Source organism: Epargyreus clarus, unplaced genomic scaffold (assembly GCF_041222505.1).
Source record: "Epargyreus clarus isolate Ecla_fem2 unplaced genomic scaffold, WU_Ecla_fem_2.2 ptg000036l, whole genome shotgun sequence".
Lineage (NCBI taxonomy): Eukaryota > Metazoa > Arthropoda > Insecta > Lepidoptera > Hesperiidae > Epargyreus > Epargyreus clarus.
In genome coordinates, this window is record NW_027332241.1 from 6,096,749 (window position 1) to 6,119,104 (window position 22,356).

The 22,356-nt window shown below is 37.8% G+C and overlaps 2 protein-coding genes across 2 annotated transcripts; both read right to left on the reverse strand.

Annotated features, from left to right (window-relative positions):
- Positions 1-14,734: 14,734 nt before the first annotated feature.
- LOC140756973 (uncharacterized) lies at positions 14,735-22,047 on the reverse strand. Its single transcript, XM_073092519.1, has 5 exons — positions 22,003-22,047; positions 20,546-20,723; positions 19,575-19,744; positions 18,349-18,515; positions 14,735-14,942 (listed from the first exon to the last, which is right to left on the reverse strand). Exons 2-5 carry the CDS (start codon positions 20,721-20,723, stop codon positions 14,741-14,743), a joined length of 717 nt encoding a protein of 238 aa, XP_072948620.1. The 5' UTR covers positions 22,003-22,047; the 3' UTR covers positions 14,735-14,740.
- On the reverse strand, positions 15,307-16,779 carry LOC140756972 (uncharacterized). Its single transcript, XM_073092518.1, has one exon. The coding sequence runs from the start codon at positions 16,675-16,677 to the stop codon at positions 15,307-15,309; it is 1,371 nt and encodes a 456-aa protein (XP_072948619.1). The 5' UTR covers positions 16,678-16,779.
- Positions 22,048-22,356: the final 309 nt, after the last annotated feature.

Consider the following 22,356-nt stretch of genomic DNA (forward strand, 5'->3'; position numbering starts at 1 on the left):
GCCAATTATTTATTCACTTACATAGAAATGATGGAAAGTGTACACATAAAACTATGGCTAATTATCAGGGTTGTCACACGTGAGCACTAAATCGGTGGTATTCGACCCACTTCCCGCGCTCTCTACGGTTTAGTATGCTCGACATACACACTACGTACAACACATGGTAATGATGGTGGAAAAAGAAATTAACGAAAGTCAGTGAATATGACATCGTCACAACTTCGGCGTAATAACAGTAGCGATGTTGTGTTCTGGTTTGAAGTGTAAGCGAGTCGTACTTTTCTAAGGCATCCCAGCTTAGTCTTCTGGGGTAGGAAAGGAAAGTGACTGAACATAACATGGGTACAACGTCTGCCTAATAACAGTTGCGCTACTGTGTTTTGTTTTGAGGTGTAAGGTAGTTTTCCGAGGTATCTCAGCGTTGTCCTCTGGGGTAGCAACGCATCTGTAGCCATCTTCAGATACGAATCTAATCTGGGCTTCTGCAGTGACCACTTAGATACTATCAGGTGGACTGCATGATGGTTTGCTACTCTTATTATAAAAAAAAAATGGTTTAAAAATTGCCGTCTCATTCAAGGGGTCCGAGGTTCGAATCCCAGTACCGTCGAATAAGATATTTCAAAGTTATGTGCGTATTACAAATTTATTATCACCTGTTTTGACAGTGAAAGAAAACATTGTGAGGAAACCTGCGTACCTGAGAGATTTTTATTAAAAAAGCTAAAAGTATCTGAAGCCTACGAAAAACCCGACCTTTAAAAATATAGTCTATCACCAATGTACATGAACAACAAGTCATATGTTAAAATCTTTTAAGCTGGTGCTGTAAGGCGCGCCAAGGAATTCATACATACACTAGTGGCGCCCGCGGCTTCGCCCGCATTTTAAAGAAATAATATGACATACATAAAACGGAAAATTTGTACCTGCATTGGAATGATAGTGGTGCCATCTGTCGAAAATTGGTCTTACCAACTCCCAAACCCTCGTGGGTTTAAAATGCGGGCGAAGCCGCGGGCGCCACTAGTGTATGTATGAATTCCTTGGCGCGCCTTACAGCACCAGCTTAAAAGATTTTAACATATGACTTGTTGTTCATGTACATTGGTGATAGACTATATTTTTAAAGGTCGGGTTTTTCGTAGGCTTCAGATACTTTTAGCTTTTTTAATAAAAATCTCTCAGGTACGCAGGTTTCCTCACAATGTTTTCTTTCACTGTCAAAACAGGTGATAATAAATTTGTAATACGCACATAACTTTGAAATATCTTATTCGACGGTACTGGGATTCGAACCTCGGACCCCTTGAATGAGACGGCAATTTTTAAACCAATTTTTTTTTTATAATAAGAGTAGCAAACCATCATGCAGTCCACCTGATAGTATCTAAGTGGTCACTGCAGAAGCCCAGATTAGATTCGTATCTGAAGATGGCTACAGATGCGTTGCTACCCCAGAGGACAACGCTGAGATACCTCGGAAAACTACCTTACACCTCAAAACAAAACACAGTAGCGCAACTGTTATTAGGCAGACGTTGTACCCATGTTATGTTCAGTCACTTTCCTTTCCTACCCCAGAAGACTAAGCTGGGATGCCTTAGAAAAGTACGACTCGCTTACACTTCAAACCAGAACACAACATCGCTACTGTTATTACGCCGAAGTTGTGACGATGTCATATTCACTGACTTTCGTTAATTTCTTTTTCCACCATCATTACCATGTGTTGTACGTAGTGTGTACGTCGGGCATACTAAACCGTAGAGAGCGCGGGAAGTGGGTCGAATACCACCGATTTAGTGCTCACGTGTGACAACCCTGATAATTAGCCATAGTTTTATGTGTACACTTTCCATCAATTCTATGTAAGTGAATAAATAATTGGCCAAGTGCAAGTTAAACTCGCACACGAAAATTGGGTATTTTCCGGCGTTTTTAGCATAATCCATTAAGCCGTAATAGTACAGGATCCCTAGTATAGTTTTCATCATTTATTAATAACAAGCTGATTTTTCGTGAGTAGCTTCGTTTCGACAAGACGCCCAACATTTTTCCTTACAGCAATGTTGGTAAATGGTAGCTTGATGGGGCAGCAAGGATAAAATATGTTGACCGGACGAATTCTAAAAATTTATTAGTAACCAAATTTTTCTTTGTTAATTATCAAGATAATTATTTAAATAACGTGAAAAAATATTTGTCCTACAAAATATAAGGTTTTTATTAAGGCGTCCCCCCTCTCCAACATGTATCATAAACAAGGTCATGAAAAATAATTACTAACCAGCTGATTTTTTTTTTATTGGCTGTCTACCATTTACATAGTCTACCATGCACATTGTCCTACAAATTACATGGTATGTCATCTCGGACCTACACTTAAAAGTTGTAGTACTAATACTTAATGTAAAAATAATTAGTATCAAGCTGAGTGTTCCAGAATAGCTTCGTTTCAATGAGACGCCCAACAAATTCTCGTACGAAAGTTCTCGATTGTGGTTTATAACTAAAATAATAGGGATGAAATATGTTGATTTGACGAATCAAAAAAAAATATTACTAACCGATTTTTTTTTTATTAATTATCGAGACAATTATCTAAATAACGTGAAAAAATATTTGTCCTACAAAATATAAGGTTTTTTTTAAGGCGTCCCCCGTCTCCAACATGTATCATAAACAAGGTCATGAAAAATAATTACTAACCAGCTGATTTTTTTTTTATTAGCTGTCTAACATTTACACAGCTTACTACCCACATTGTCCTACAAATTGCGAAGTACGTTATTCCAGTCCGCCAGTTTTATAGTTTATTTATATTATATTATAGTTAAATTACAAATCTTGTAGGATTAATAAAAGTTACCCTTTTTTTTGTAGGACATTGTTTTATTTAGATAAAAATTATATTATCCTATCACGTGATACCTTTGTCCTACAGTTACTAATAAAAAAAAAAATCCTGCGGAATTAACATCTTTTCAGCGTAGGTCCGAGATGACATACCATGTAATTTGTAGGACAATGTGCATGGTAGACTATGTAAATGGTAGACAGCCAATAAAAAAAAAATCAGCTGGTTAGTAATTATTTTTCATGACCTTGTTTATGATACATGTTGGAGAGGGGGGACACCTTAATAAAAACCTTATATTTTGTAGGACAAATATTTTTTCACGTTATTTAAATAATTATCTTGATAATTAACAAAGAAAAATTTGGTTACTAATAAATTTTTAGAATTCGTCCGGTCAACATATTTTATCCTTGCTGCCCCATCAAGCTACCATTTACCAACATTGCTGTAAGGAAAAATGTTGGGCGTCTTGTCGAAACGAAGCTACTCACGAAAAATCAGCTTGTTATTAATAAATGATGAAAACTATACTAGGGATCCTGTACCATAATAGATAGACAATTCAATTTTTCACAATGCATTCACTTCTATGGCTGCTATGATAACATCATCATCAACTGTCCCACTGCTGGGCACGGGTATCCTCTCAGAATGAGAAGGATTAGACCATAGTCCACCGCGCTGGCTAAGTGCGTATTGGTAGACTTCACATACCTTTGAAAACATTTCTTTTTTTAAGTTCTTCACAGGTATGCAGGTTTGTATGCAGGTTTCCTCACGATATTTTCCTTCACCGTTTAAGCAAGTGATAATTAACTTCTAATACGCACATAATTTTGAAAAATCAGAGGTGCGCTCAGGAGGCAGTTTATAGTGCATCGTGAATAGCCCCATGTCATAGCGCTCCGAGAATACCTCAGGAGGAAGTTCATACCACATTACATTCACCGTTTAACATAGTACCCAGGGGTAGCAATCTAATCTTATCTGAGGTGAGGTATAGATGTCTATTTACAAAAGGGCTCATGTGGTAGAAACAATATTACCACTGATACCGTTTATAAATATCATAAACTAGATACGTTTGTGGTCAGATGCCACTGTATATAATATCGCTGATATTATATTATACAATACATAATTATGTTAGGTGAGTCATACACGTGTTATTATATCTTATATATACATATAAATAAAATTGGAGTGTCTGTTTTTATTGAAATAACCGCTCTTTACTACATGCATATGAATATACATACGGTACATACACCAAAATAACACTTTTTACAATTTTTGTCTGTCTGTCTGTCTGTCTGTTATCTCTGAAATGGCTGGACCGATTTTGATGGGGCTTTCATTGGCAGGTAGCTGATGTAATAAGGAGTAACTTGGCTACTTATATATGAGAACTAGCTGTGCCCCGCGGTTTCACCCGCGTTAAAAAGAAACAACGTAGTATAGACATACTATAAGAGTGGAATAGCAAACGATCATTCAGTTCATTTGATGGTAAGTCACCGTCGTATGGTCATCTGTAACCAACTCCATATAGAACAGGTTCTACCTGAAGCCGATCACACGCGCCACCACTCCTGAGCCACTAAAAATATTTCTGATACACATTTTTGAAAAAAGGTACGCCAGGGTTTTATTTAAAACACTTAAAGTTTCAAATAAGTAAGTATAGTAATGAAGGTGGTAGAACCCTTTGTGGTTCGACTCCGGCGGCACCACCGCCACACCTATTCCTACCTAATAACACCAGTGTTAGGCGCTGCTGTGTTCCGGTTTGAAGGGTGTGGTAAGGGAGACATACTTTTCCGAGGCGTTCCAGCTTAGTCCTCAGGGGTAGCAGCGCATGTGTGGCTGACCTCAGGTCGGAATATCTTATCCTATCTGGGGTTGATTACAGATGTCCATGGGCGGCAGTAGCTTACCATCAGGTGGACTGCATGCTCGTCTGCTACTCCTATAATATATAAAAAAAAGTAAAGTAATCAAAACCAATCTAAGGGTCTTAAAACGTAGACCTCAATTTCACATGTCGGCTTACGCCTTCTTCACTGCTTAGGTACACTTTGTATTTAATAAGGGATCGAACCCGAGACCTCAAATCCTATCACTGGATTACGTACCTGCCTACATTGTTATCAGGTAGCCACTCATTACAGTTATCGAAGGGTTAATGTGCCCTTATCTTTACGCTAAATTACCGGTGTTCTAACCCACTTCCGTTCCTTTTAACTAATTGAACACAAACGAACATACAGTCCACCTGATGGTAAGTCACTGCCGTATGCGTTTTCAAACGAACATACAGTCCACCATGGTATGTCATTGCGTCGACTTTTTATATATAGAAGTAGCAGACGAGCGTGCAGTCCACCTGATGGTATGTGATTACTGCCGCCCATGGACCTCAGTAATCAACCCCAGATATTATTTGTAGTTTTGATTTTATAATACAGGAGTAACAGACGAGCATGCAGTCCACCTGATGAGTGGCTTCTGCCGTCCATGGACATCTGTAACCAACCCCAGATATGATAAGATTCCTAACTAAGGTTCGCCACAGATGCTCCGCTACCCCTGAAGACTAATCTGGAACGCCTCTGATAAGTATGCCTCCCTTACCATACCCTTCAAACAGGACTTAACACTGCAGCACTTAACACTGCTGTTATAACAGAAATAGGTGTGGCGGTGGTGCCACTAGTCGAACCACAGAGTTCTAGCATCAAAATAGTAGGTATAGTCCGCGTAAAACTGCTAGTCCGCTCTGAATATAGAAATGAATCGCGTCGCCATAGCAAATTGTATGACTACACCTGCCCGCAACAACTTCAGAGCGGACTAGCAGTTTGGCGCGGACAATTATGTAGTAATATTAGACTAGTTATGAGTAACATGTTAGACAATGATGTAATATTTATAGTGATATACAAATGGTCATACTCAATTTAATCTGCTGGCCGTAACCCAAATTGACCTCAATTATATGGAAGAGATAAACCGGCCCTTCGCTGCTTGAGGGCGATATGTACTTATTGTAGGACTAAGGGCTATGTAGGGATCCACAGACGGACACGACAAAAAAAAAGAATAATTGCTTTTTTTTCTTTTTTTAGGGTTAAGTACGAAAAATCGTAAAACGGAACCCTTATTTATAATATAGGAGTAGCACACGAGCATGCAGCCCACCTGATGGTAAATGGCTACTGCCGTTCATGGACATATCTAATCAACCCCAGATAGGATTAGATATTCCTACCTGAGCTCGGCCACAGATGCGCCGCTACCACTGAGAATTAAGCTGGAACGCCTCGGAAAAATATATCTCCCTTACAACACCCTTCAAACCAGAACACAGCAGCGCTTAACACTGCTGTTATTAGGTAGAAATAGGTGCGGCGGTGGTGCCGCCGGAGTCGAACCACAAAGGGTTCTACCACGGTCAAATTTTTAGTTATAGATCCATATATACATCCTAATCCTCACTAATATTATAAATGTGAATGTGTGTTTGTTTCCTTGTTTGTTACACTTTCACGCCTTAACTACATAACCGATTGTCATGAAATTTTGTACACACGTTGTCAGGGGTTCAGAAAAGGACATAGGGTTGCTTTTATCCCGAAAAAGTTCCCGAAGGATAGATAAAAACCCTAGTACATTCACACTATATTAACGCTTTCTACACTCACAGCCCCACACTAGGATTCCCTGTGTCGTGGGTGCCATGGACACACACATAGACAAATACACAAACACCCAGACCTAGAAACAGAAATCTAAATCATTTCGATATCTGTCTGGCCGGGGATCGAACCCGGGACCGTTGCGCGTCGGACCGGTATGGTGACCGCTGCGCCACGCGGGTCGTCTGCATTTAGTAAACATTGACACAACCAGACACACCAATTTTATATATTAGCACACATTTCATAACACTTTCGCAACCCTAACCTAACAATAGCCGGTGTTCAAGTTCCAACCCTTTTACGTAAGGCATTCGTATGGCATCCCTTTATGGTAGAGAAATCACGCGAATACCTACCTTTATGGGCGTGTTACGCTGTTACATTGAACAAGTGTTGCCTGTTTTAATAAAGATTGTTTTTTGAGAATGGATTTTCGATTTTTAGAGGTAACCTTTATTATTTACGAGAATCCTGTAAAAGGTACCCGGTGCCGTGGGAGCGACTTTTTTTTTTTGTTTTCGAGGGGGATACCTTCAAAAGGTGCCCGACGTGGGAGCGACGCCGGATTATGTGGGATATTTGCCGCATTAAAACCCCCTCGGTGGCCGTCCTCAGCGCTTGGTGGAGAACTCCGGGATCTCCAATGGAACAAAACCGGAGTCCCTTGAGCGCGACGCCCCGGTCGGGCTCGGCCCTGGGGGGAGCACTTTACGCTCCCCCCGCACATCTGCTTAGCCGCCACTTACGACAGGCAGGGGATACCATAGCACCGTGGGAGCGACGTAGGGTTATGTAGGCTTCTTACTGCACTAAGACTCTTCCGGCGGCCGTCCTCGGCGCTGCGTAGATGGCTCTGGGATCTCCAAAGGAACGCAACCCGAGTCTTCCAAGTCCGATGCCCATATCGGGTTTCGCCCTGGATTGCCCTGGGGGAGCAATTTACGCAATTACCACACCGTCTGGTGTTTACGGCGGTGCGGCACTCAGACCACACATACCGCCGTCCTTCCCGGGGCCGCTGGCTGGACGATTCGAGCTCCCACTCTTGCGGGCCGCAACCCCGGAAGCCACCTTTTAGTCGCCTCTTACGACAAGGGAATACCGAAGCTGTATTCTGATGCCGAAACTACAGGGGTCCCGTAACCCCGTATGAAGGTAGTAGAACCTTTTGTGGATCGACTCCGGCGGCACCACCGCCACACCTATTTCTGCCTAATAATAGCAGTGTTAGGCGCTGCTGTGTTCCCTTTTGAAGGGTGTGGTAAGAGAGACAAACTTTTCCGAGGCGTTCCAGCTTAGTCCTCAGGGGTAGCAGCGTATCTGTGGCCGACCTCAGGTAGGAATATCTATTCCTATCTGGTGTTGATTACAGATGTCCATAGGCGGCAGTAGCCACTTACCATCAGGTGGACTGCATGCTCGTCTGCTACTCCTATATTATAAAAAAAACCCTTGTCGATTCCAAAGGCACGATGACATGAAGCTACGCCTTTTAATATTAAAGTACGAGTATCAAACGAGCAAGCAATCCCCTGATGGTAAGTGATATATACCCACTTACCATCATGTGATCTGCAAACTCGTATCCTATTACGCCAAATTATGCTTAGGGAAATACAGTTACTTCTACATCACAGACAGACACATCATTTTATTTTTAATTATAATATGTATATAATTAACGATCAATAACAATTAATCATGAATCATCAATGAAGATAAACAGGTTTCAATTTTCAATCATATCTATATTACTATAAAATTATAATGAGGCTGTCTGTACATTGTAGATATAAGATATGGTGTTTTGAAGGTGGTAGAAGCCTTTCCATGGCACAACCGTCTCACCTATTTCTGTTATAACAGCAGTGTTAATCGCTGCTGTGTTCTGGTTTGAAGGGTAAGACATACTTATCCGAGGCGTTCCAGCTTAGTCCTCAGGAGTAGCGGCGCACCTGTGGCCTACATCAGGTATATATCTAATCCTATCTGGGGTTGATTACGGATGAGGTTGGGCGACAGTAGCTACTAACAATCAGGTGGACTGCATGCTCGTCTGCTACTCCTATATTATAAAAAAAAAGATTTTTATTGAATGAGACGCGATGTGATATAACGTGACGTGATGTGACGAGATGAGACGTTTCGTGACGGGACGGGACGAAACGGAATGAAACGACATTTTTAAAGAATTTCTGAAGTTTTTGCAAAATAACTAGCATAATCCAGTTATGTGTAGCTAGATATTAATAATAACTTCGTAGGAATTTCGGTTTAAAAAGTATATAAAAAACATTCTTAATCCCCGAAACGGCTAGATCGATTTTCACAAGATTTTCACTGGAAATTAGCTCAAATAATAAGGAGTTACATAGACTACTTTAATTTTTCAAAAGGAAAAATTAATAGAAATAAAAACTAAGAATTTTTCCAAGTGTTTTCGATTTTGAAAGCAGGCGAAACCGCGGGGCACAGCTCGTATGAAATAAACACTATAATCAAACACATAACAGTACTATAATTACATGACTATATAAAATTTACAATCATTTAAAGTTATACGGTGCTTTTAAATTGTATAAGTATGCAAATTATTCGAAGAATGGGCACAGTTGACTTTGTCGGCAACCGACCTAACTGTACCGGGTTCGATTCCCGCACCGATTATTATTCCAATGATGTATCACTATCCATTACATTTCCAAATTAAAATTAATTTATTTGATATAGTCCGCGCCAAACTTCTAGTCCGCTCTGAAGTTGTTGCGAGCAGGTGTAGTCATACAATTTGCTATGGCGACGCGATTCATTTCTCTATTCCGAGTGCACTAGCAATTTTACGCGGATTATACTAGCGGCTGCTACTTCGTTGGCGTTTTTTAGGGTTCTGTAGCGAATGGGTAAAAACGGAACCCTATTACTAAGCCTGCGCTGTCGAAAAAACATTATAAAAATTGGACAAGTGCAAGTCAAACTCGCACATGGGGGATTCCGTATAAAAAAAAAAACAAATGTTTTTTTTTTATTTTTAGTATTTTTTTTTTCATAGCAGTCATAGAAGTGAATGCATTGTGAAAATTAAACTGTCTACCTATTACGGTTTGTTAGATAAAAAGAAAAACGCCGAAAAAAAAATCAGTTTCTTGTAACCCCATTTATTTTCAAGCTTTTTTTTAGTATTTGTTAAGTCACCTTCATACATATTCAGTAAAAAATTCAAGTGTCTATCTATTACGGTTGAAGAGATAGAGCTTGTGACAGACGACAGACAGAGGAGTCTTAGTTATAGGGTTCCGTTTTTACACTTTAGTAGGCACCCTAAAAACAGCTGGTTTATAAGATGATAATTATATTAACAGCATCTAAATTCTCAAGCTTATCGTTGCAAAAGCTCTTATCGTTGCAAATATAATTAACAATGGTCTAATTATGAAAGTGTTAGAACTAGTTCACTTTGCTCAGTTAGAATGGCTTAGTTTCCGAAATTTTATAGGTAGGTCAGTAGGTTTTTGATACTAATAGACTTTTTTTTTCATAATACTTATAGGTTATAGGCCCATGGACCATAGACCCCACGCCCATAGACCCCAACTTCAGATAAGATTAGATTCTTACGTGAGGCTGGTAGCAGATGTGTTTGACGACCCGCGTGGCGGAGCGGTCACCATACCGGTCTGACACGCAGAGGGTCCCGGGTTCGATCCCCGGCCAGACGGATATCTAAATGATGAATTTAGATTTCTGTTTCTGGGTCTGGGTGTTTTGTATTTGTCTATGTGTGTGTCCATGGCACCCACGATACAGGGAATCCTAGTGTGGGGCTGTGAGTGTAGAAAGCGTTTGTTTGTTTGTTTGTTTGCTAATCCCAAGTATTGAGCTCGAACACATCAACAAACTACGTCTCTCTAACCACATTCTTCAAACTAGAACACAGCGGCGATGTCCACTAAGATCCATTGTAAAAATCCACTGTTCTTACTACCTAGCAATGGACTAAATATTTAAGCAGAGTTGGGCGAAAATTTTTGTATTATAAATCAGTTTAGTACAATCCAAAAGGTACATCTGTCACACCTATTTCAAGCATGAAGCAGTTCTTGCATTTTGGGGACGGGGTGGATGTTGACTCATTAAATATGAGGCAAGCTTAGTCGTCAGGAGTGGCAACTGTGATCGGCTTCAGGTAGCACCTGTTCTATATGGAGTTGATTACATGTCCATACAGTGACTTACCATCAGGTGGACTGCATGCTAATTTACGATTAGAATGTTATAAATAAGCAAGAAATATCCATGATTTGAACCAAAACCACCAGCCAACTGTATTTAAAACTATTATTAATACCTAAAACAACTAATTGGTATGTTTATAACAAAACTAGCTGACCCGGCAAACATATTGCAATATAAATAAAAAATGTTAAGGGTGAACAACCCTTAAGGGGTATGAAAAATAGATAGTAGCTGATTCTCAGACGTACTGAATATGCATATAAACTTTGTTGAAAATGGGTAAAGCCTCGGTAAAGTTACGGAGGAGTATGGTAACTAACATTGTGACATGAGAATTTTATATATAAGATTATGACTAAAACAATGTCATAACTAATTTAAGGAAAATGACAAATTATTTTGAATGAATGTGTGCTATTATTAAATAATATTAATCCTAATATTGTTTAATAATTATAATACGAAGACCCGCATGGCAGAGGGGTCACCATACCAGTCTGATGCACAAAGGGTCCCGGGTTCTATCCCCAGCCAGACAGATATCTAAATGATGAATTTAGATTTCTGTTTCTGGGTCTGGGTGTTTGTGTATTTGTCTATTTGTGTCCATGGTACCCACGACACAGGGAATCCTAATGTGGGGCTGTGAGTGAAAAAAGCATTTAATCCAAACTTGTATTATAAATGTGAATGTGTGTTTGTTTCCTTGTTTGTTACACTTTCACGCCTTAACTACACAACCGATTGTCATGAAATTTTGTACACACGTTGTCAGGGGTTCAGAAAAGGACATAGGGTACATTTTGTCCCAAAAATTTACATTTCCCAAGGGATAAATAAAAACCTACAAATGAGAGCGTAGCAATGGGTAAAAGCTAGTATATGGTGTTTATTTTACAATAGTATGATACAATCTTAAATAGAATAGTCATAGATTAGTAAGGATTACTCAATCCTAACAAGAAAATGTAACCAGTTTTGACAATTGAAATTGTCATTAATTTTCGTGTTTGAAAAATATTTAAAAAAATAGTTTTGAGATCATTTACGAATAAAATGATATTTCTCTGCACTTTTTTTGATTTCGTGTTTTTGCACCACCTAACTACGCATATCGGCATTGTTCCGCGTAAATTACACCATGACAGCCATTAAATGGCTGACATAATTGTCAGCCGTTTAAGCCATTTAATGGCTTCCTTCAATTACAAGGCAGTGAGGTATCTATACTAATCTATGAGAATGGTAATCTTATGGGAACTAATCCTTGAGATCGTATTCTATTTGAGTTCATAGTAGCCAAAAATTAGCAACGATTATTTATCATAATGTAGAAGCCATACTCTTCATAATTACCTACTTAGTTCACGTAATAAAATTATAAAATAGGTCTAAAAATAAATTTTATTTTTACCTTCAATGCGGGGGGTACTAGAAGACTCTTCTATATGAAAAATCCATCGGTCACAAACATTACACTTTTTTTTAAACAACGCACTAATATTTGAAAAAAGAACAAAACAATCACACACGATATTTATATGTATACAGCCTATTATAACACAACTATAATTTTTTCGTTCACGATTAAGTTTTTCCTTTATGTCTCACGATAATTGCAGGAAAACGACACGAAAACCAATCCGCACTTAAAACAGGATGTTTAGAAAACAAGGCAGCTCACGCCCGATTACCTTGGTTTTCGTAAACGTAAACGAAATATTTAACCTAACGAGTACACTTTGGTGTCTTTCTGTCTGATATAATCACTTTCAGTCACTGGCGACATGAGCTATGAATTATTGACACTAATTTGTTGTTATTGATGCGAACAAACCACCGAGAGGTCCCAGTTGCAACGCAAGTCAACAACCGTTTGACAGTTCGCGTAGACCTTGAGTCGCAGACCCGACGCCATATTATGATTTTGTTGCCATAACCATTTTATAAACTCCCTATATTTTTATAATGTTGTTATGTTTTTAATATTAAATATGTTTTAGTTTATAATTTCTGAGCGCTATTAAATTTAGAATTGTTTTTATACAATAAGTATTGTTTAATCATTAATAATTCGCTATTATAAATCAAGAATGTCTCTGTTTTCCTCTTTGGACGACATCTATCGGAACATGTTTCCAAAATCTTATATCCTAGATGCTAGATGGCGCCACAATATATAGTGGCATTGAAACCTTCAGTGTACCAACATACAACGTAGTTAACATTTATTTCACCAGATGGCCCTTACTGATTCCAATCAATTTAAAATTCGTTTCGTTGAAAAATTAAAACAATCTCTCTAAATATACAGGGTGAATTTTTCAAATAGGCCTTCAGGACCAAATCCGAAACTATAAGGATTAGCAAAAAATGCTAAAAGGAGTTACGAGGCCGATTTTGATAAAAACTAAAACTACATCATTAGTTTTTTAAAATATCTTTTTACTTAGCCGGGAATCGAACGAGTTCATTTTGAAAAAAAAAATTCACCTCTATATTATTAAAAAAATAAAATAAAAAACATCTTTATTGATATATGATTTTTATTTAATTTAGATGACCATACATTACAATACGAGTATACAGATTAATATCGATATGCTTATTAATTATTCATTATATAAAATAAACAAAAACAACAAGTTCATGGAAAAGGCAACAGAAAAAAATCATAAACATTTTATGTAAATACATCGTAAAAATAACACGAAGAAAAATATTTTCTGTAAATAATATTTATTTTACTAAGTCTTATAATGAGTGTGTCTTATAAAAATAAATTTGTAACAAATAATAAAAATATCACTGGTAGCATATTGAATTAAATTAATATCACAGTTAAATTAGAAGATTAATAAAAGTACAAAAAAATTAGAGCATAATTTCAGGTAAATTATTATTTTTTTGTATTTACAATATGTTATTTAAAAAAATAGAGAAACATTAATATTTACATTATAAATATCGGTGGGTTTGGAAGCATAAAAATCCTTATAAATAACTAAAAAGGTTTTTGTTAAATCATCTTTTATATGAGCTAAATAACGAGTGAAATCTTGTACTACCCGTGCGCGATAACTTGAGAGCTGAGAACTTTAATTGATGTAAAAAGAATGATATTTTTATACCACTGCCGAGGGTAATGTTCTTCGTGCGTATGTCTGTACGTATCATTCTTTGGCACGCCCTTCAGCCCAAACGGTTTGACGAAATGTCCACATATGAAGTTAGGAGGAGAGAACTTTTTTTTTTTAATATAGGAGTAGCAGACGAGCATGCAGTCCATGTTCAGTCTGTGTCCAGTCCATGTCCAGTCTGATGGTAAGTGGCTACTGCCGCCCATGGACATTTGTAATCAATCCCAGATGGGATTAGATATTGCTAGCTGAGGTCGACCACAGATGCACCGCTACCCCTGAGGACTAAGCTGGAACGCCTCGGAAAAGTATGTCTCCCTTACCACACCCTTCAAAACGGAACACAGCAGCGCTTAACACTGCTGCTATGAGGCAGAAATAGGTGTGGCGGTGGTGCCGCTAGAGTCGAACCACAAAGGGTTTTACCACCTTCAAACTATAGTAACTAGGGGTATAGTCCGCGTATAACTGCTAGTCCGCTCTGAATACAGAAATGAGTCGCGTCGCCATAGCGAATTGTATGACTACACCTTCTCGCAACAACTACAGAGCGGACTAGCAGTTTGGCGCGGACTATAACATAGTATATTTTAAGCACTCAATTTTAAATTATTTTCGCTACGCTATATCATATATATATATGACTATTACTTTAGTTTTAAATTTGAATGCTAATACTGTATTTTATAATCTCTTAAAGGCAATTAAACATATGATAGTATTTTTTCTTAAATTACAAAAAAATTGCTGTGATGTCATCACACAGGTCTAAAGTTCGAACAGTTTGTAACATAAAGAACTTAGTCAATGACCAAAGCCATCAATTTAGAGGATTTGGTGTCTTTTTCCACGCCAGGAAACACGTATCCTTTGCGAGCGAGTTCCTCATAGCTCATCTCGAAGATATCTTCGAAGCCTGCTTTCTTGGCGACTGCTTGAGAAGCAGCCGCTGTAAAGACTGTTGCTGTTACCTTCACACCAAGCGCTTTGCAGAGAGGGACCCTGAAATAGATTTTTCTTTGTAAATCGATTATAAATGACAGTGGTTGTTTTCTTTCAGGTAGTATGTCTTATAATTAGATTTACGATTTAAGAAAGAACTACAGTTCCATCCGATGTCAATCACAAATGATTTGCTATCCCTGAGGACTAAACTTTTCGGAAGGTGTTTAGCCATAAACAAAAAGAATATAACCACTCAGTTTTAGCTATAAAGAAAAAAGCAACAGAAACTTTTTTAAACAAAGAATTGTATGAGAACGCTGTGGAACGATATTTACAAATGAAACGTATATTTTCTTAATAAAAAATAATACATTTATTTTAAAAAAATACAAAAATAAAATAAAATCATAAAAAAATACAGCTAAAAACGATTTTTGTCTGTCTTGTCCAATTTGTGACGTTGCTTGCAATCGACTTTGACGATTTTCTTCTCTGGCAACAAATTTCGTTTTATATGGTATATTGGTTGTGCGTATCCGAACTCCAATTCGCAGTAATAAAGATGCTTGTTCCTGTCTGCAGGGTTAGGGTAATACGCAGCATGTAGAACTCCATCAACTTCGTATATCTTCACATCAATAGTGTGTTGGAATAAAGCCCCACTGATCAACATTCGTTCTATTACTTCACAGCTGTCATGCGTTATTTTGTTACCCCAAATATTAAAAAATCGCATATAGTACGCCTTTTTTATCGAATTCAATAAATCTAAGATACCTGTGTCTGTCAATTTATTTTTTGAAATGTCTAATGCGCGAATTTTTGAGAATGGCAACCCGAAACTTAGCGCTCTTGCGCCGGTGTCTTTTATACCATTTCCCGCTATATTTAACAGTATTAATTCAGGGTGTTCAGCCAAATAATTGCTTAATACCTCCGCTCCGTGTTCCCCTATCCTATTAAATCCCAAATCTAGGTAAAGCAACGTTTTATTACATTTTAAGCCACGTACAATATACTCTATGTCATGGCCATCAAATTCGTTTTTCTGTAAATGTAATTCTATGATCGTATTGTTTCTTTCAAGTAATCCCTCTATATGGTAAGCGAACCACTTGCTTTCGTAGTTATAGCGATCAAAAAGCGGAATTAATCTACTAAAATCGATTACTTTTAATGTACTATTCGCTCCATTATCAATTCGTAATGCAGACATGATGTGGGCAACACTGCTTAACGTTTGGTCCGTTTCGCCAATATCACAAAACTCTACAGTGTTGTTATCCTTCAAAAAAGCCGCGAAATACTCCCCTCCCTTCGTCCCAAATTTATTTCCGTTTACTCTCAAGTATTTAAGTTTAACATACTTTGCGTATTTCGCTAAATTAAGCATTGATACTTCAGTTAAATTATTGTTCATGATATTCAAGTTGATAATACTTGATCTGCCTTTAACTAGTAGTTTTTTTAGGAGTTTAAAAAACCCCGCGTCAGTTACTTCGTTGTAACACAAATCAAGTTTAGTGATACGCTGTGGAGTTTCTCTAATGTACACACAGATGGCTCTGATATCGGTGTCTCTAATTCTTCTCCTGTATCTATCGAATAAGTCTTTCCCCCTCAAAACTAGATAACCACTACCATCTGAGTTCCTCTCTGTGAATAAATTCAATCTTATTTTATTTATTTCGCTCAGAGGCAATGGTTTGGGGCATCCAGTGATCTGTTTCAACAGTTTTACTGTGTCGCAAATACAACGTCTTTGCTTCTTACGGGGCGATTTTGTTGGCATTTTTATTTAAATGTATGTAAAACTTTAGTTTAAATTGTAAATATTATAAGAAATAAATAGCGGTAAAAATGATTACAATAATATGACGTTTTCAAACGTCAAATTGACAAAATACTCTTTTAAAATCGATGTGGCAAAGCCATTCGATATTAGAAATACAATTAAATTAAAATAGAAAGTGTATAAAATTTAAAGAAATTCCGCGTAAAAATAATAATGAATACTTTTAAAAGGCTTAAAGTACCAACAGTATTAACAAAAAGTTACAATCCTCTTAAAAGGTCGTAGTAAATAACAAAAATTACCTTAACCCCGTTCGTTAAAACTTTGAGTAACCTTTTTTAACCCAAAAAAGTTTAGGTAGAGCTACAATGTGTAGAAGCATTTCAGCTTAGTCCTCATGTTTAACAATGCTATGTTTTTTTTATGATATAGGAGTAGCAGACGAGCTTGCAGTCCACCTGATGGTAAGTGGCTACTGCCGCCCATGGACATGTGTAATCAACCTCAGAACCTGAGGTCGGCCACAGATGCACCTCTACCCCTGAGGACTAAGCTGCAACGCCTCGGAAAAATATGTCTCTCTTACCACACCCTTCAAAACGGAACACAGCGGCGCTTAACACTGCTGTTATGAGGCAGAAATAGGTGTGGCGGTGGTGCCGCCGGAGTCGATCCACAAAGGCTTCTATCACCTTCTATGTAACTTTAGTCTCCATTGGTAGGATTTCTATCCAATCTGGGGTTGATTATATATGTCCATATGGCAGTGATATTCCATCAGGTAGTTATGGTCCTTAGATAAGGTTGTTATTCTATCTGGGGTTGATTATAGATGTCCATATGGCAGTGACTTACCATCAGGTAGTTATAGTCCTTAGATAGCATTGTTATATTATCTGGGGTTGATTATAGATGTCCATATGGCAGTGACTTACCATTAGGCAGTTATGGTCCTTAGATAGGATTGTTACTCTATCTGGGGTTGCTTATAGATGTCCGTACGGCAGTGACTTACTATCAGGGGGACTATGTGCTTATTTCCTACTTCAAATTCATATAAAATGATAATTAATATGAAGAATGTCTTTCGAAATTCACTAAATAATACGGGAATTTAATAAATTCCCATCGACCTTATTGTGATACGCCTGGAATTTTACTTCCCGCTCGGGAATTTATCGATATTATCTTGGAATGTCTGGAATTCCTTTCCCAATATTCCTTTGAATAGTATTAAGACGACATATTTCTGGTACTATATTGATTGTTATCTTTATTGCCCATCGCTGGATATACTTTTTCGAGGCGTTCCAGCTTAATCCTCAATAAGGTAGCAACGCTTCTGTGGCCTCAGGTAAGACTTATCTTATCTTAGATTCATTACAGATATCCATCGGCAGCAATAGCCACCATCAGGATGAACGCCTTCTTCTTCTTACTATATTTGTTACTCGTGTCGTGTATTATATATAATGCTTGTGTGTGTACGTGTCTGTTTGTGTGTGTGTGTGAATGCAAGTGTGTATAGTTAACGCCAAACTGCTAGTCCGCTCTGAAGTTGTTGCGAGCAGGTGTCATACAATTTGCTATAGCGACGCGATTCATTTCTATATTTAGAGCGGACTAGCAGTTTTACGCTGACTATAAGTAAGATGAACAACACAATACCGTGCCAGCAGTATTTCCTTCCCAATAGCCATGCCGCGCCAGGCCGGGTCTACCACCAAGCCATACGCAGTGAGGTATTTATCAACGCCGTAATACTCGAAGACATTCACACCATTGGCTACCGTGTCTACTGCTCCAAAGAGCTTCGCCCAGATCTTGTCTTCCGTCTACAAGCAGATTAATTAATTATTTGCCATTGAATATATTTTAAAATACGCTGGGGACAGAGGGTTTTGCCTTGGAGGAGCAGAGGCGGCACTTTGAAGGGGCGGCAAAACCATATATAGGTATTACAGTTTTTTAAATTGGCGGCATGTTTAGGACGTGAAGTAATTTCCGAAAAATCTTTTGAGAAAAGGAATATCGGATATCGTCGACAAAAAAGTTGACTTTTTGCCAACTTTTATTCTATAATGTCTGTGAAAAACCACCTTAAAATTTCTGTATTTGTAAACAGGTGTGCATTTGCAAAAAAGGTCTCGATTAAAAATTTGCCGCCCCCGAACGTGCCGAATAGGGGCGCTATTGTATTTCGAAGCTTTTCAGGTAATATTCCGCTCCTTCTAAGCTGCCTAGATACTCTAGATTTAACATTTTACATAACCCGATGTGCTACTCTAACTTAGGTCGTAACGCTCCAATAAATAGATTTATAAGTGAATACAATTCGCTAGAGAAAAGCAAAAATTTAGACCTTTTCTCCGATAGTAGTGAAAAGTTGAAAAAAAAAGATCTTAATTAGTAACTTATTTAATTAATTCATGTTGTCTGTTTTGTAATTTCATTATTTTTTTCTTAATTAAAATATTGTCTTATTTTAATATTATTGAATTATGATTGTATATTAATTATCATATTTTTAATTACGATGTTTGGCATGATGTCGTCACTAATAATTGTACTGCCACTTAGCAAGTAGAGATTATTCGATAATGTATGTATGTTCGATTATGTACAAGTGAAAAGTATGTTAGTGACCATTAAATAATAAATAAAATAAATAAATATATATTCATTTCTGGTTTTGTCTCCATCAAAAAGAGCCGCCCTTACCATGGAAACAGAGGTCAAAAACAACTCTAATCTCTTTTCCAAAAATGTCTATGGATAACAGATTTTCCATCAAGTGCTTGCAGTCTCTTCAACTTCATAGAAAATTACATTTCATACTGACGACAAGCAAAGATGTATTAAATAAACGAATAGAAAGAGACAGAGTCTTTTACCTTAAAGGGTTCCTCCTTATCATCCTTGCAAGCTACAGTCAGCACATTGACCCCAATGATTTGGGTGCTGTCCTCTTTATCCTCCACGCAGACCACAGACAGACGGTCCTTGATTGTGTTCCGCCATAGCTTCTGCAGCTCTGCTAACGCTGTTGGGTGGTTCTGGATACCTGGACAGAGTTTATATAGGCGTTCAAGATTATTATTTGTAAGCAATGATAGCCTTGTGGTTTAGAAACTTGGCCTCTTGATCGAGTGGTCCGAGGTTCTTCTAATTTTTCAAAATTTTTATTATCACTTGCTAAACGTTGAAGGAAAACATAGCGAGGAAATCTGCATACTTGAGACATCTTAAGAAAAGTTTTCAAGGCTATGTAAAGTTTACCAATTCACACTTAGCCAGCGCGGTGGACTATGGCCAAATCATTCCCGTTCTGATAGGAGACCCGTGCCCAGCAGTGGGACAGTAATGGGTTGATGATGTTCAAGATAATTTAGATACTCGATTACAGAATTATTTTTTTTGAAAATACTTGGTTTTCACAAAGGCAAATCGCACGCTGGGTGAAGTGATATTTTTTTATTTAACAAGGGGGAAATCACTAAAAGGTTACGTAGGTTTTTGTGGGCTTTTTCTAAAAAAATTGAAAGTCTACCAATCCGCACTTGGCCCGTCTGGTGGACTATGGCCTAGAATCTAGACCCTTATTCTGAGACCTGTGTTTAGCAGTGGGTCACTAGCAGTCAGCTAGTGGGTCAGCAGAATACCGCCTTTGTGTACAGAAGAAATCGGGGGCTTTTTAGAAATAATGTAACGAATAATTCAAACCTGATTAGTGTCAACATTTCAATTTAGAAATATTGAACGTAAAACTTTAATGTGTTGGGTTAACGAATATATTGGTTTTGGTGCCCCTTTTATGTCAGAGCCCCGTGGGGTAAAGATGGAGTAGTTGAGGAGGCATACGTACCAATACATCTACAAGGTGGTTCATGCGCAGTGAAGTATCTGGTCAGCAGCTCCATCGCAGGCTCCTCCTGGTCTTCCGTCATGTCCTGGACTCGGAGATGGGTGACTCCATTCCGGTTCACAGTAAACCGATGCCAGATGGTTGGGTGTTGCAGAGAATCCGGCCGGAGGAACACCATCTTCAAGAAATAATTTACTTAACAACAAACAAGTTTAATTTTGTTATTATTTATATTTTAATTTAAAATTGTAGGTTATGTTTAGGTACTTTCATTATTTGTATGTAGTTAAGTTTATTTTAATTAGTATTTAATTTCCAGTTTTTAAATATATAATAAAGTATTTTTAATAGCTAGAAACAACGAAATTTTTTGTTACTTTTAATTTTACTTTACCTTTTCTTTGTAGGTAGACTCGTTTGTGGTTCGACTTCAGAGGTACCATTTCTGCCTAATACTTAATAATAACTGTGTTAAGCGGTGCTGTATTCCACTTTAAAGAGGGTGATAAGGAAGACATACTTATCCAAGGTGTTTTAATATTTTTTTTTTATAATATAGGAGTAGCAGACGAGCATGCAGTCCACCTGATGGTAAGTGGCTACTGCCGCCCATGGACATGTGTAATCAACCCCAGATAGGATTAGATATTCCTACCTGAAGCCGGCCACAGATGCGCCGCTACCCTGAGGACTAAGCTGGAACGCCTCGGAAAAGTCTGTCTCCCTTACCACACCTTTCAAACCGGAACACAGCAGCGCCTATCACAGCTGTTATCAGGTAGAAATAGGTGTGGCGGTGATGCCTTCGGAGTTGAACCACAAAGGGTTCTACCACCTTAAAAATTTAAATTACTCCTATTTTAAATTACTCCTCAGTGGTAGTCTAATCAATCTTATCTTATTTGACGTTGATTACAGATGTCCATGGGCGGCAGTAGCCACTTACCATCAGGTGGACTGCATGCTCGTCTGCTATTCCTATAATATAAAGAAATTAACAACGAAGTAATTCGTTTTCAGTCTAAGGTAAACCCACCTATTTCCGCTGCATTTTCAAAAATGACATTGGAAATTAAGTATTTTATTTTATTTTATTTGGAAAAGATACAGTGCCTTAAAACTAAGTTACTTACCATATATTTACATACTACACCATTTAATAGTTTTCGCATTTCGTATTATGCGAAGGGTAGTTGTTGTTAGTAGTAGTGAAAAATTTATATTTTTTGCTCTATTAGTTAAAGTCTGGAAATACACTTGTAAACTGTGGGTAGGACTGATAGCAAATACCACACGGCTGTGACTTACCATCAGGTGGACTGCAAGCTCGTTTGCTACGTTTAAATTACAAAAAATAGTAATTTAAATTTAAAAAACTAATAACAAAACTCGAACCCCTCTCTACAAGTTACCCCAGATTGAGAAACGATAAAATAGATAAAAGATAGATATCTTACTTTATCACTGTTGTGTGTTTGGAAGCAGTGGGTCGCGATAAGACGCCGCGGAGACTGGCGCCCGCCACCGAGGGATGGTCTAGTTAAGGGATGATTAGGGCTGTGTCACAATGGGTGTCAAATTAGGACTAATATGATTTATAAATTTCAAGCTTTTTTTCTTTTTTATGTAGGAGTAGTAAACGAGCATGCTGTCCACCTGATGGTATGTGGCTAATATCTCCTATGGATATCTGTAATCAACTTCACATAAGATTAAATTGAGGTCGGCAACAGATGAACCAAACACAAGGCCAAAAATTGACTAAATGAAGATGTTTATGATTATGATGCGTTGTTAACCCTGAGTACTAA

What these genes read in the sequence shown, in the direction of transcription:
- LOC140756973 (XM_073092519.1), bottom strand. Translation starts at nt 20,723, where the DNA reads ATGGTGTTCCTCCGGCCGGATTCTCTGCAACACCCAACCATCTGGCAT. An exon ending in ATAAGGAGGAACCCTTTAAG is followed by an intron (nt 18,516 to 19,574) that starts GTAAAAGACTCT and finishes ATCTGCTTGTAG; the next exon opens with ACGGAAGACAAGATCTGGGC. An exon ending in AAGGAAATACTGCTGGCACG is followed by an intron (nt 14,943 to 18,348) that starts GTATTGTGTTGT and finishes AATCTATTTCAG; the next exon opens with GGTCCCTCTCTGCAAAGCGC.
- LOC140756972 (XM_073092518.1), bottom strand. Translation starts at nt 16,677, where the DNA reads ATGCCAACAAAATCGCCCCGTAAGAAGCAAAGACGTTGTATTTGCGAC.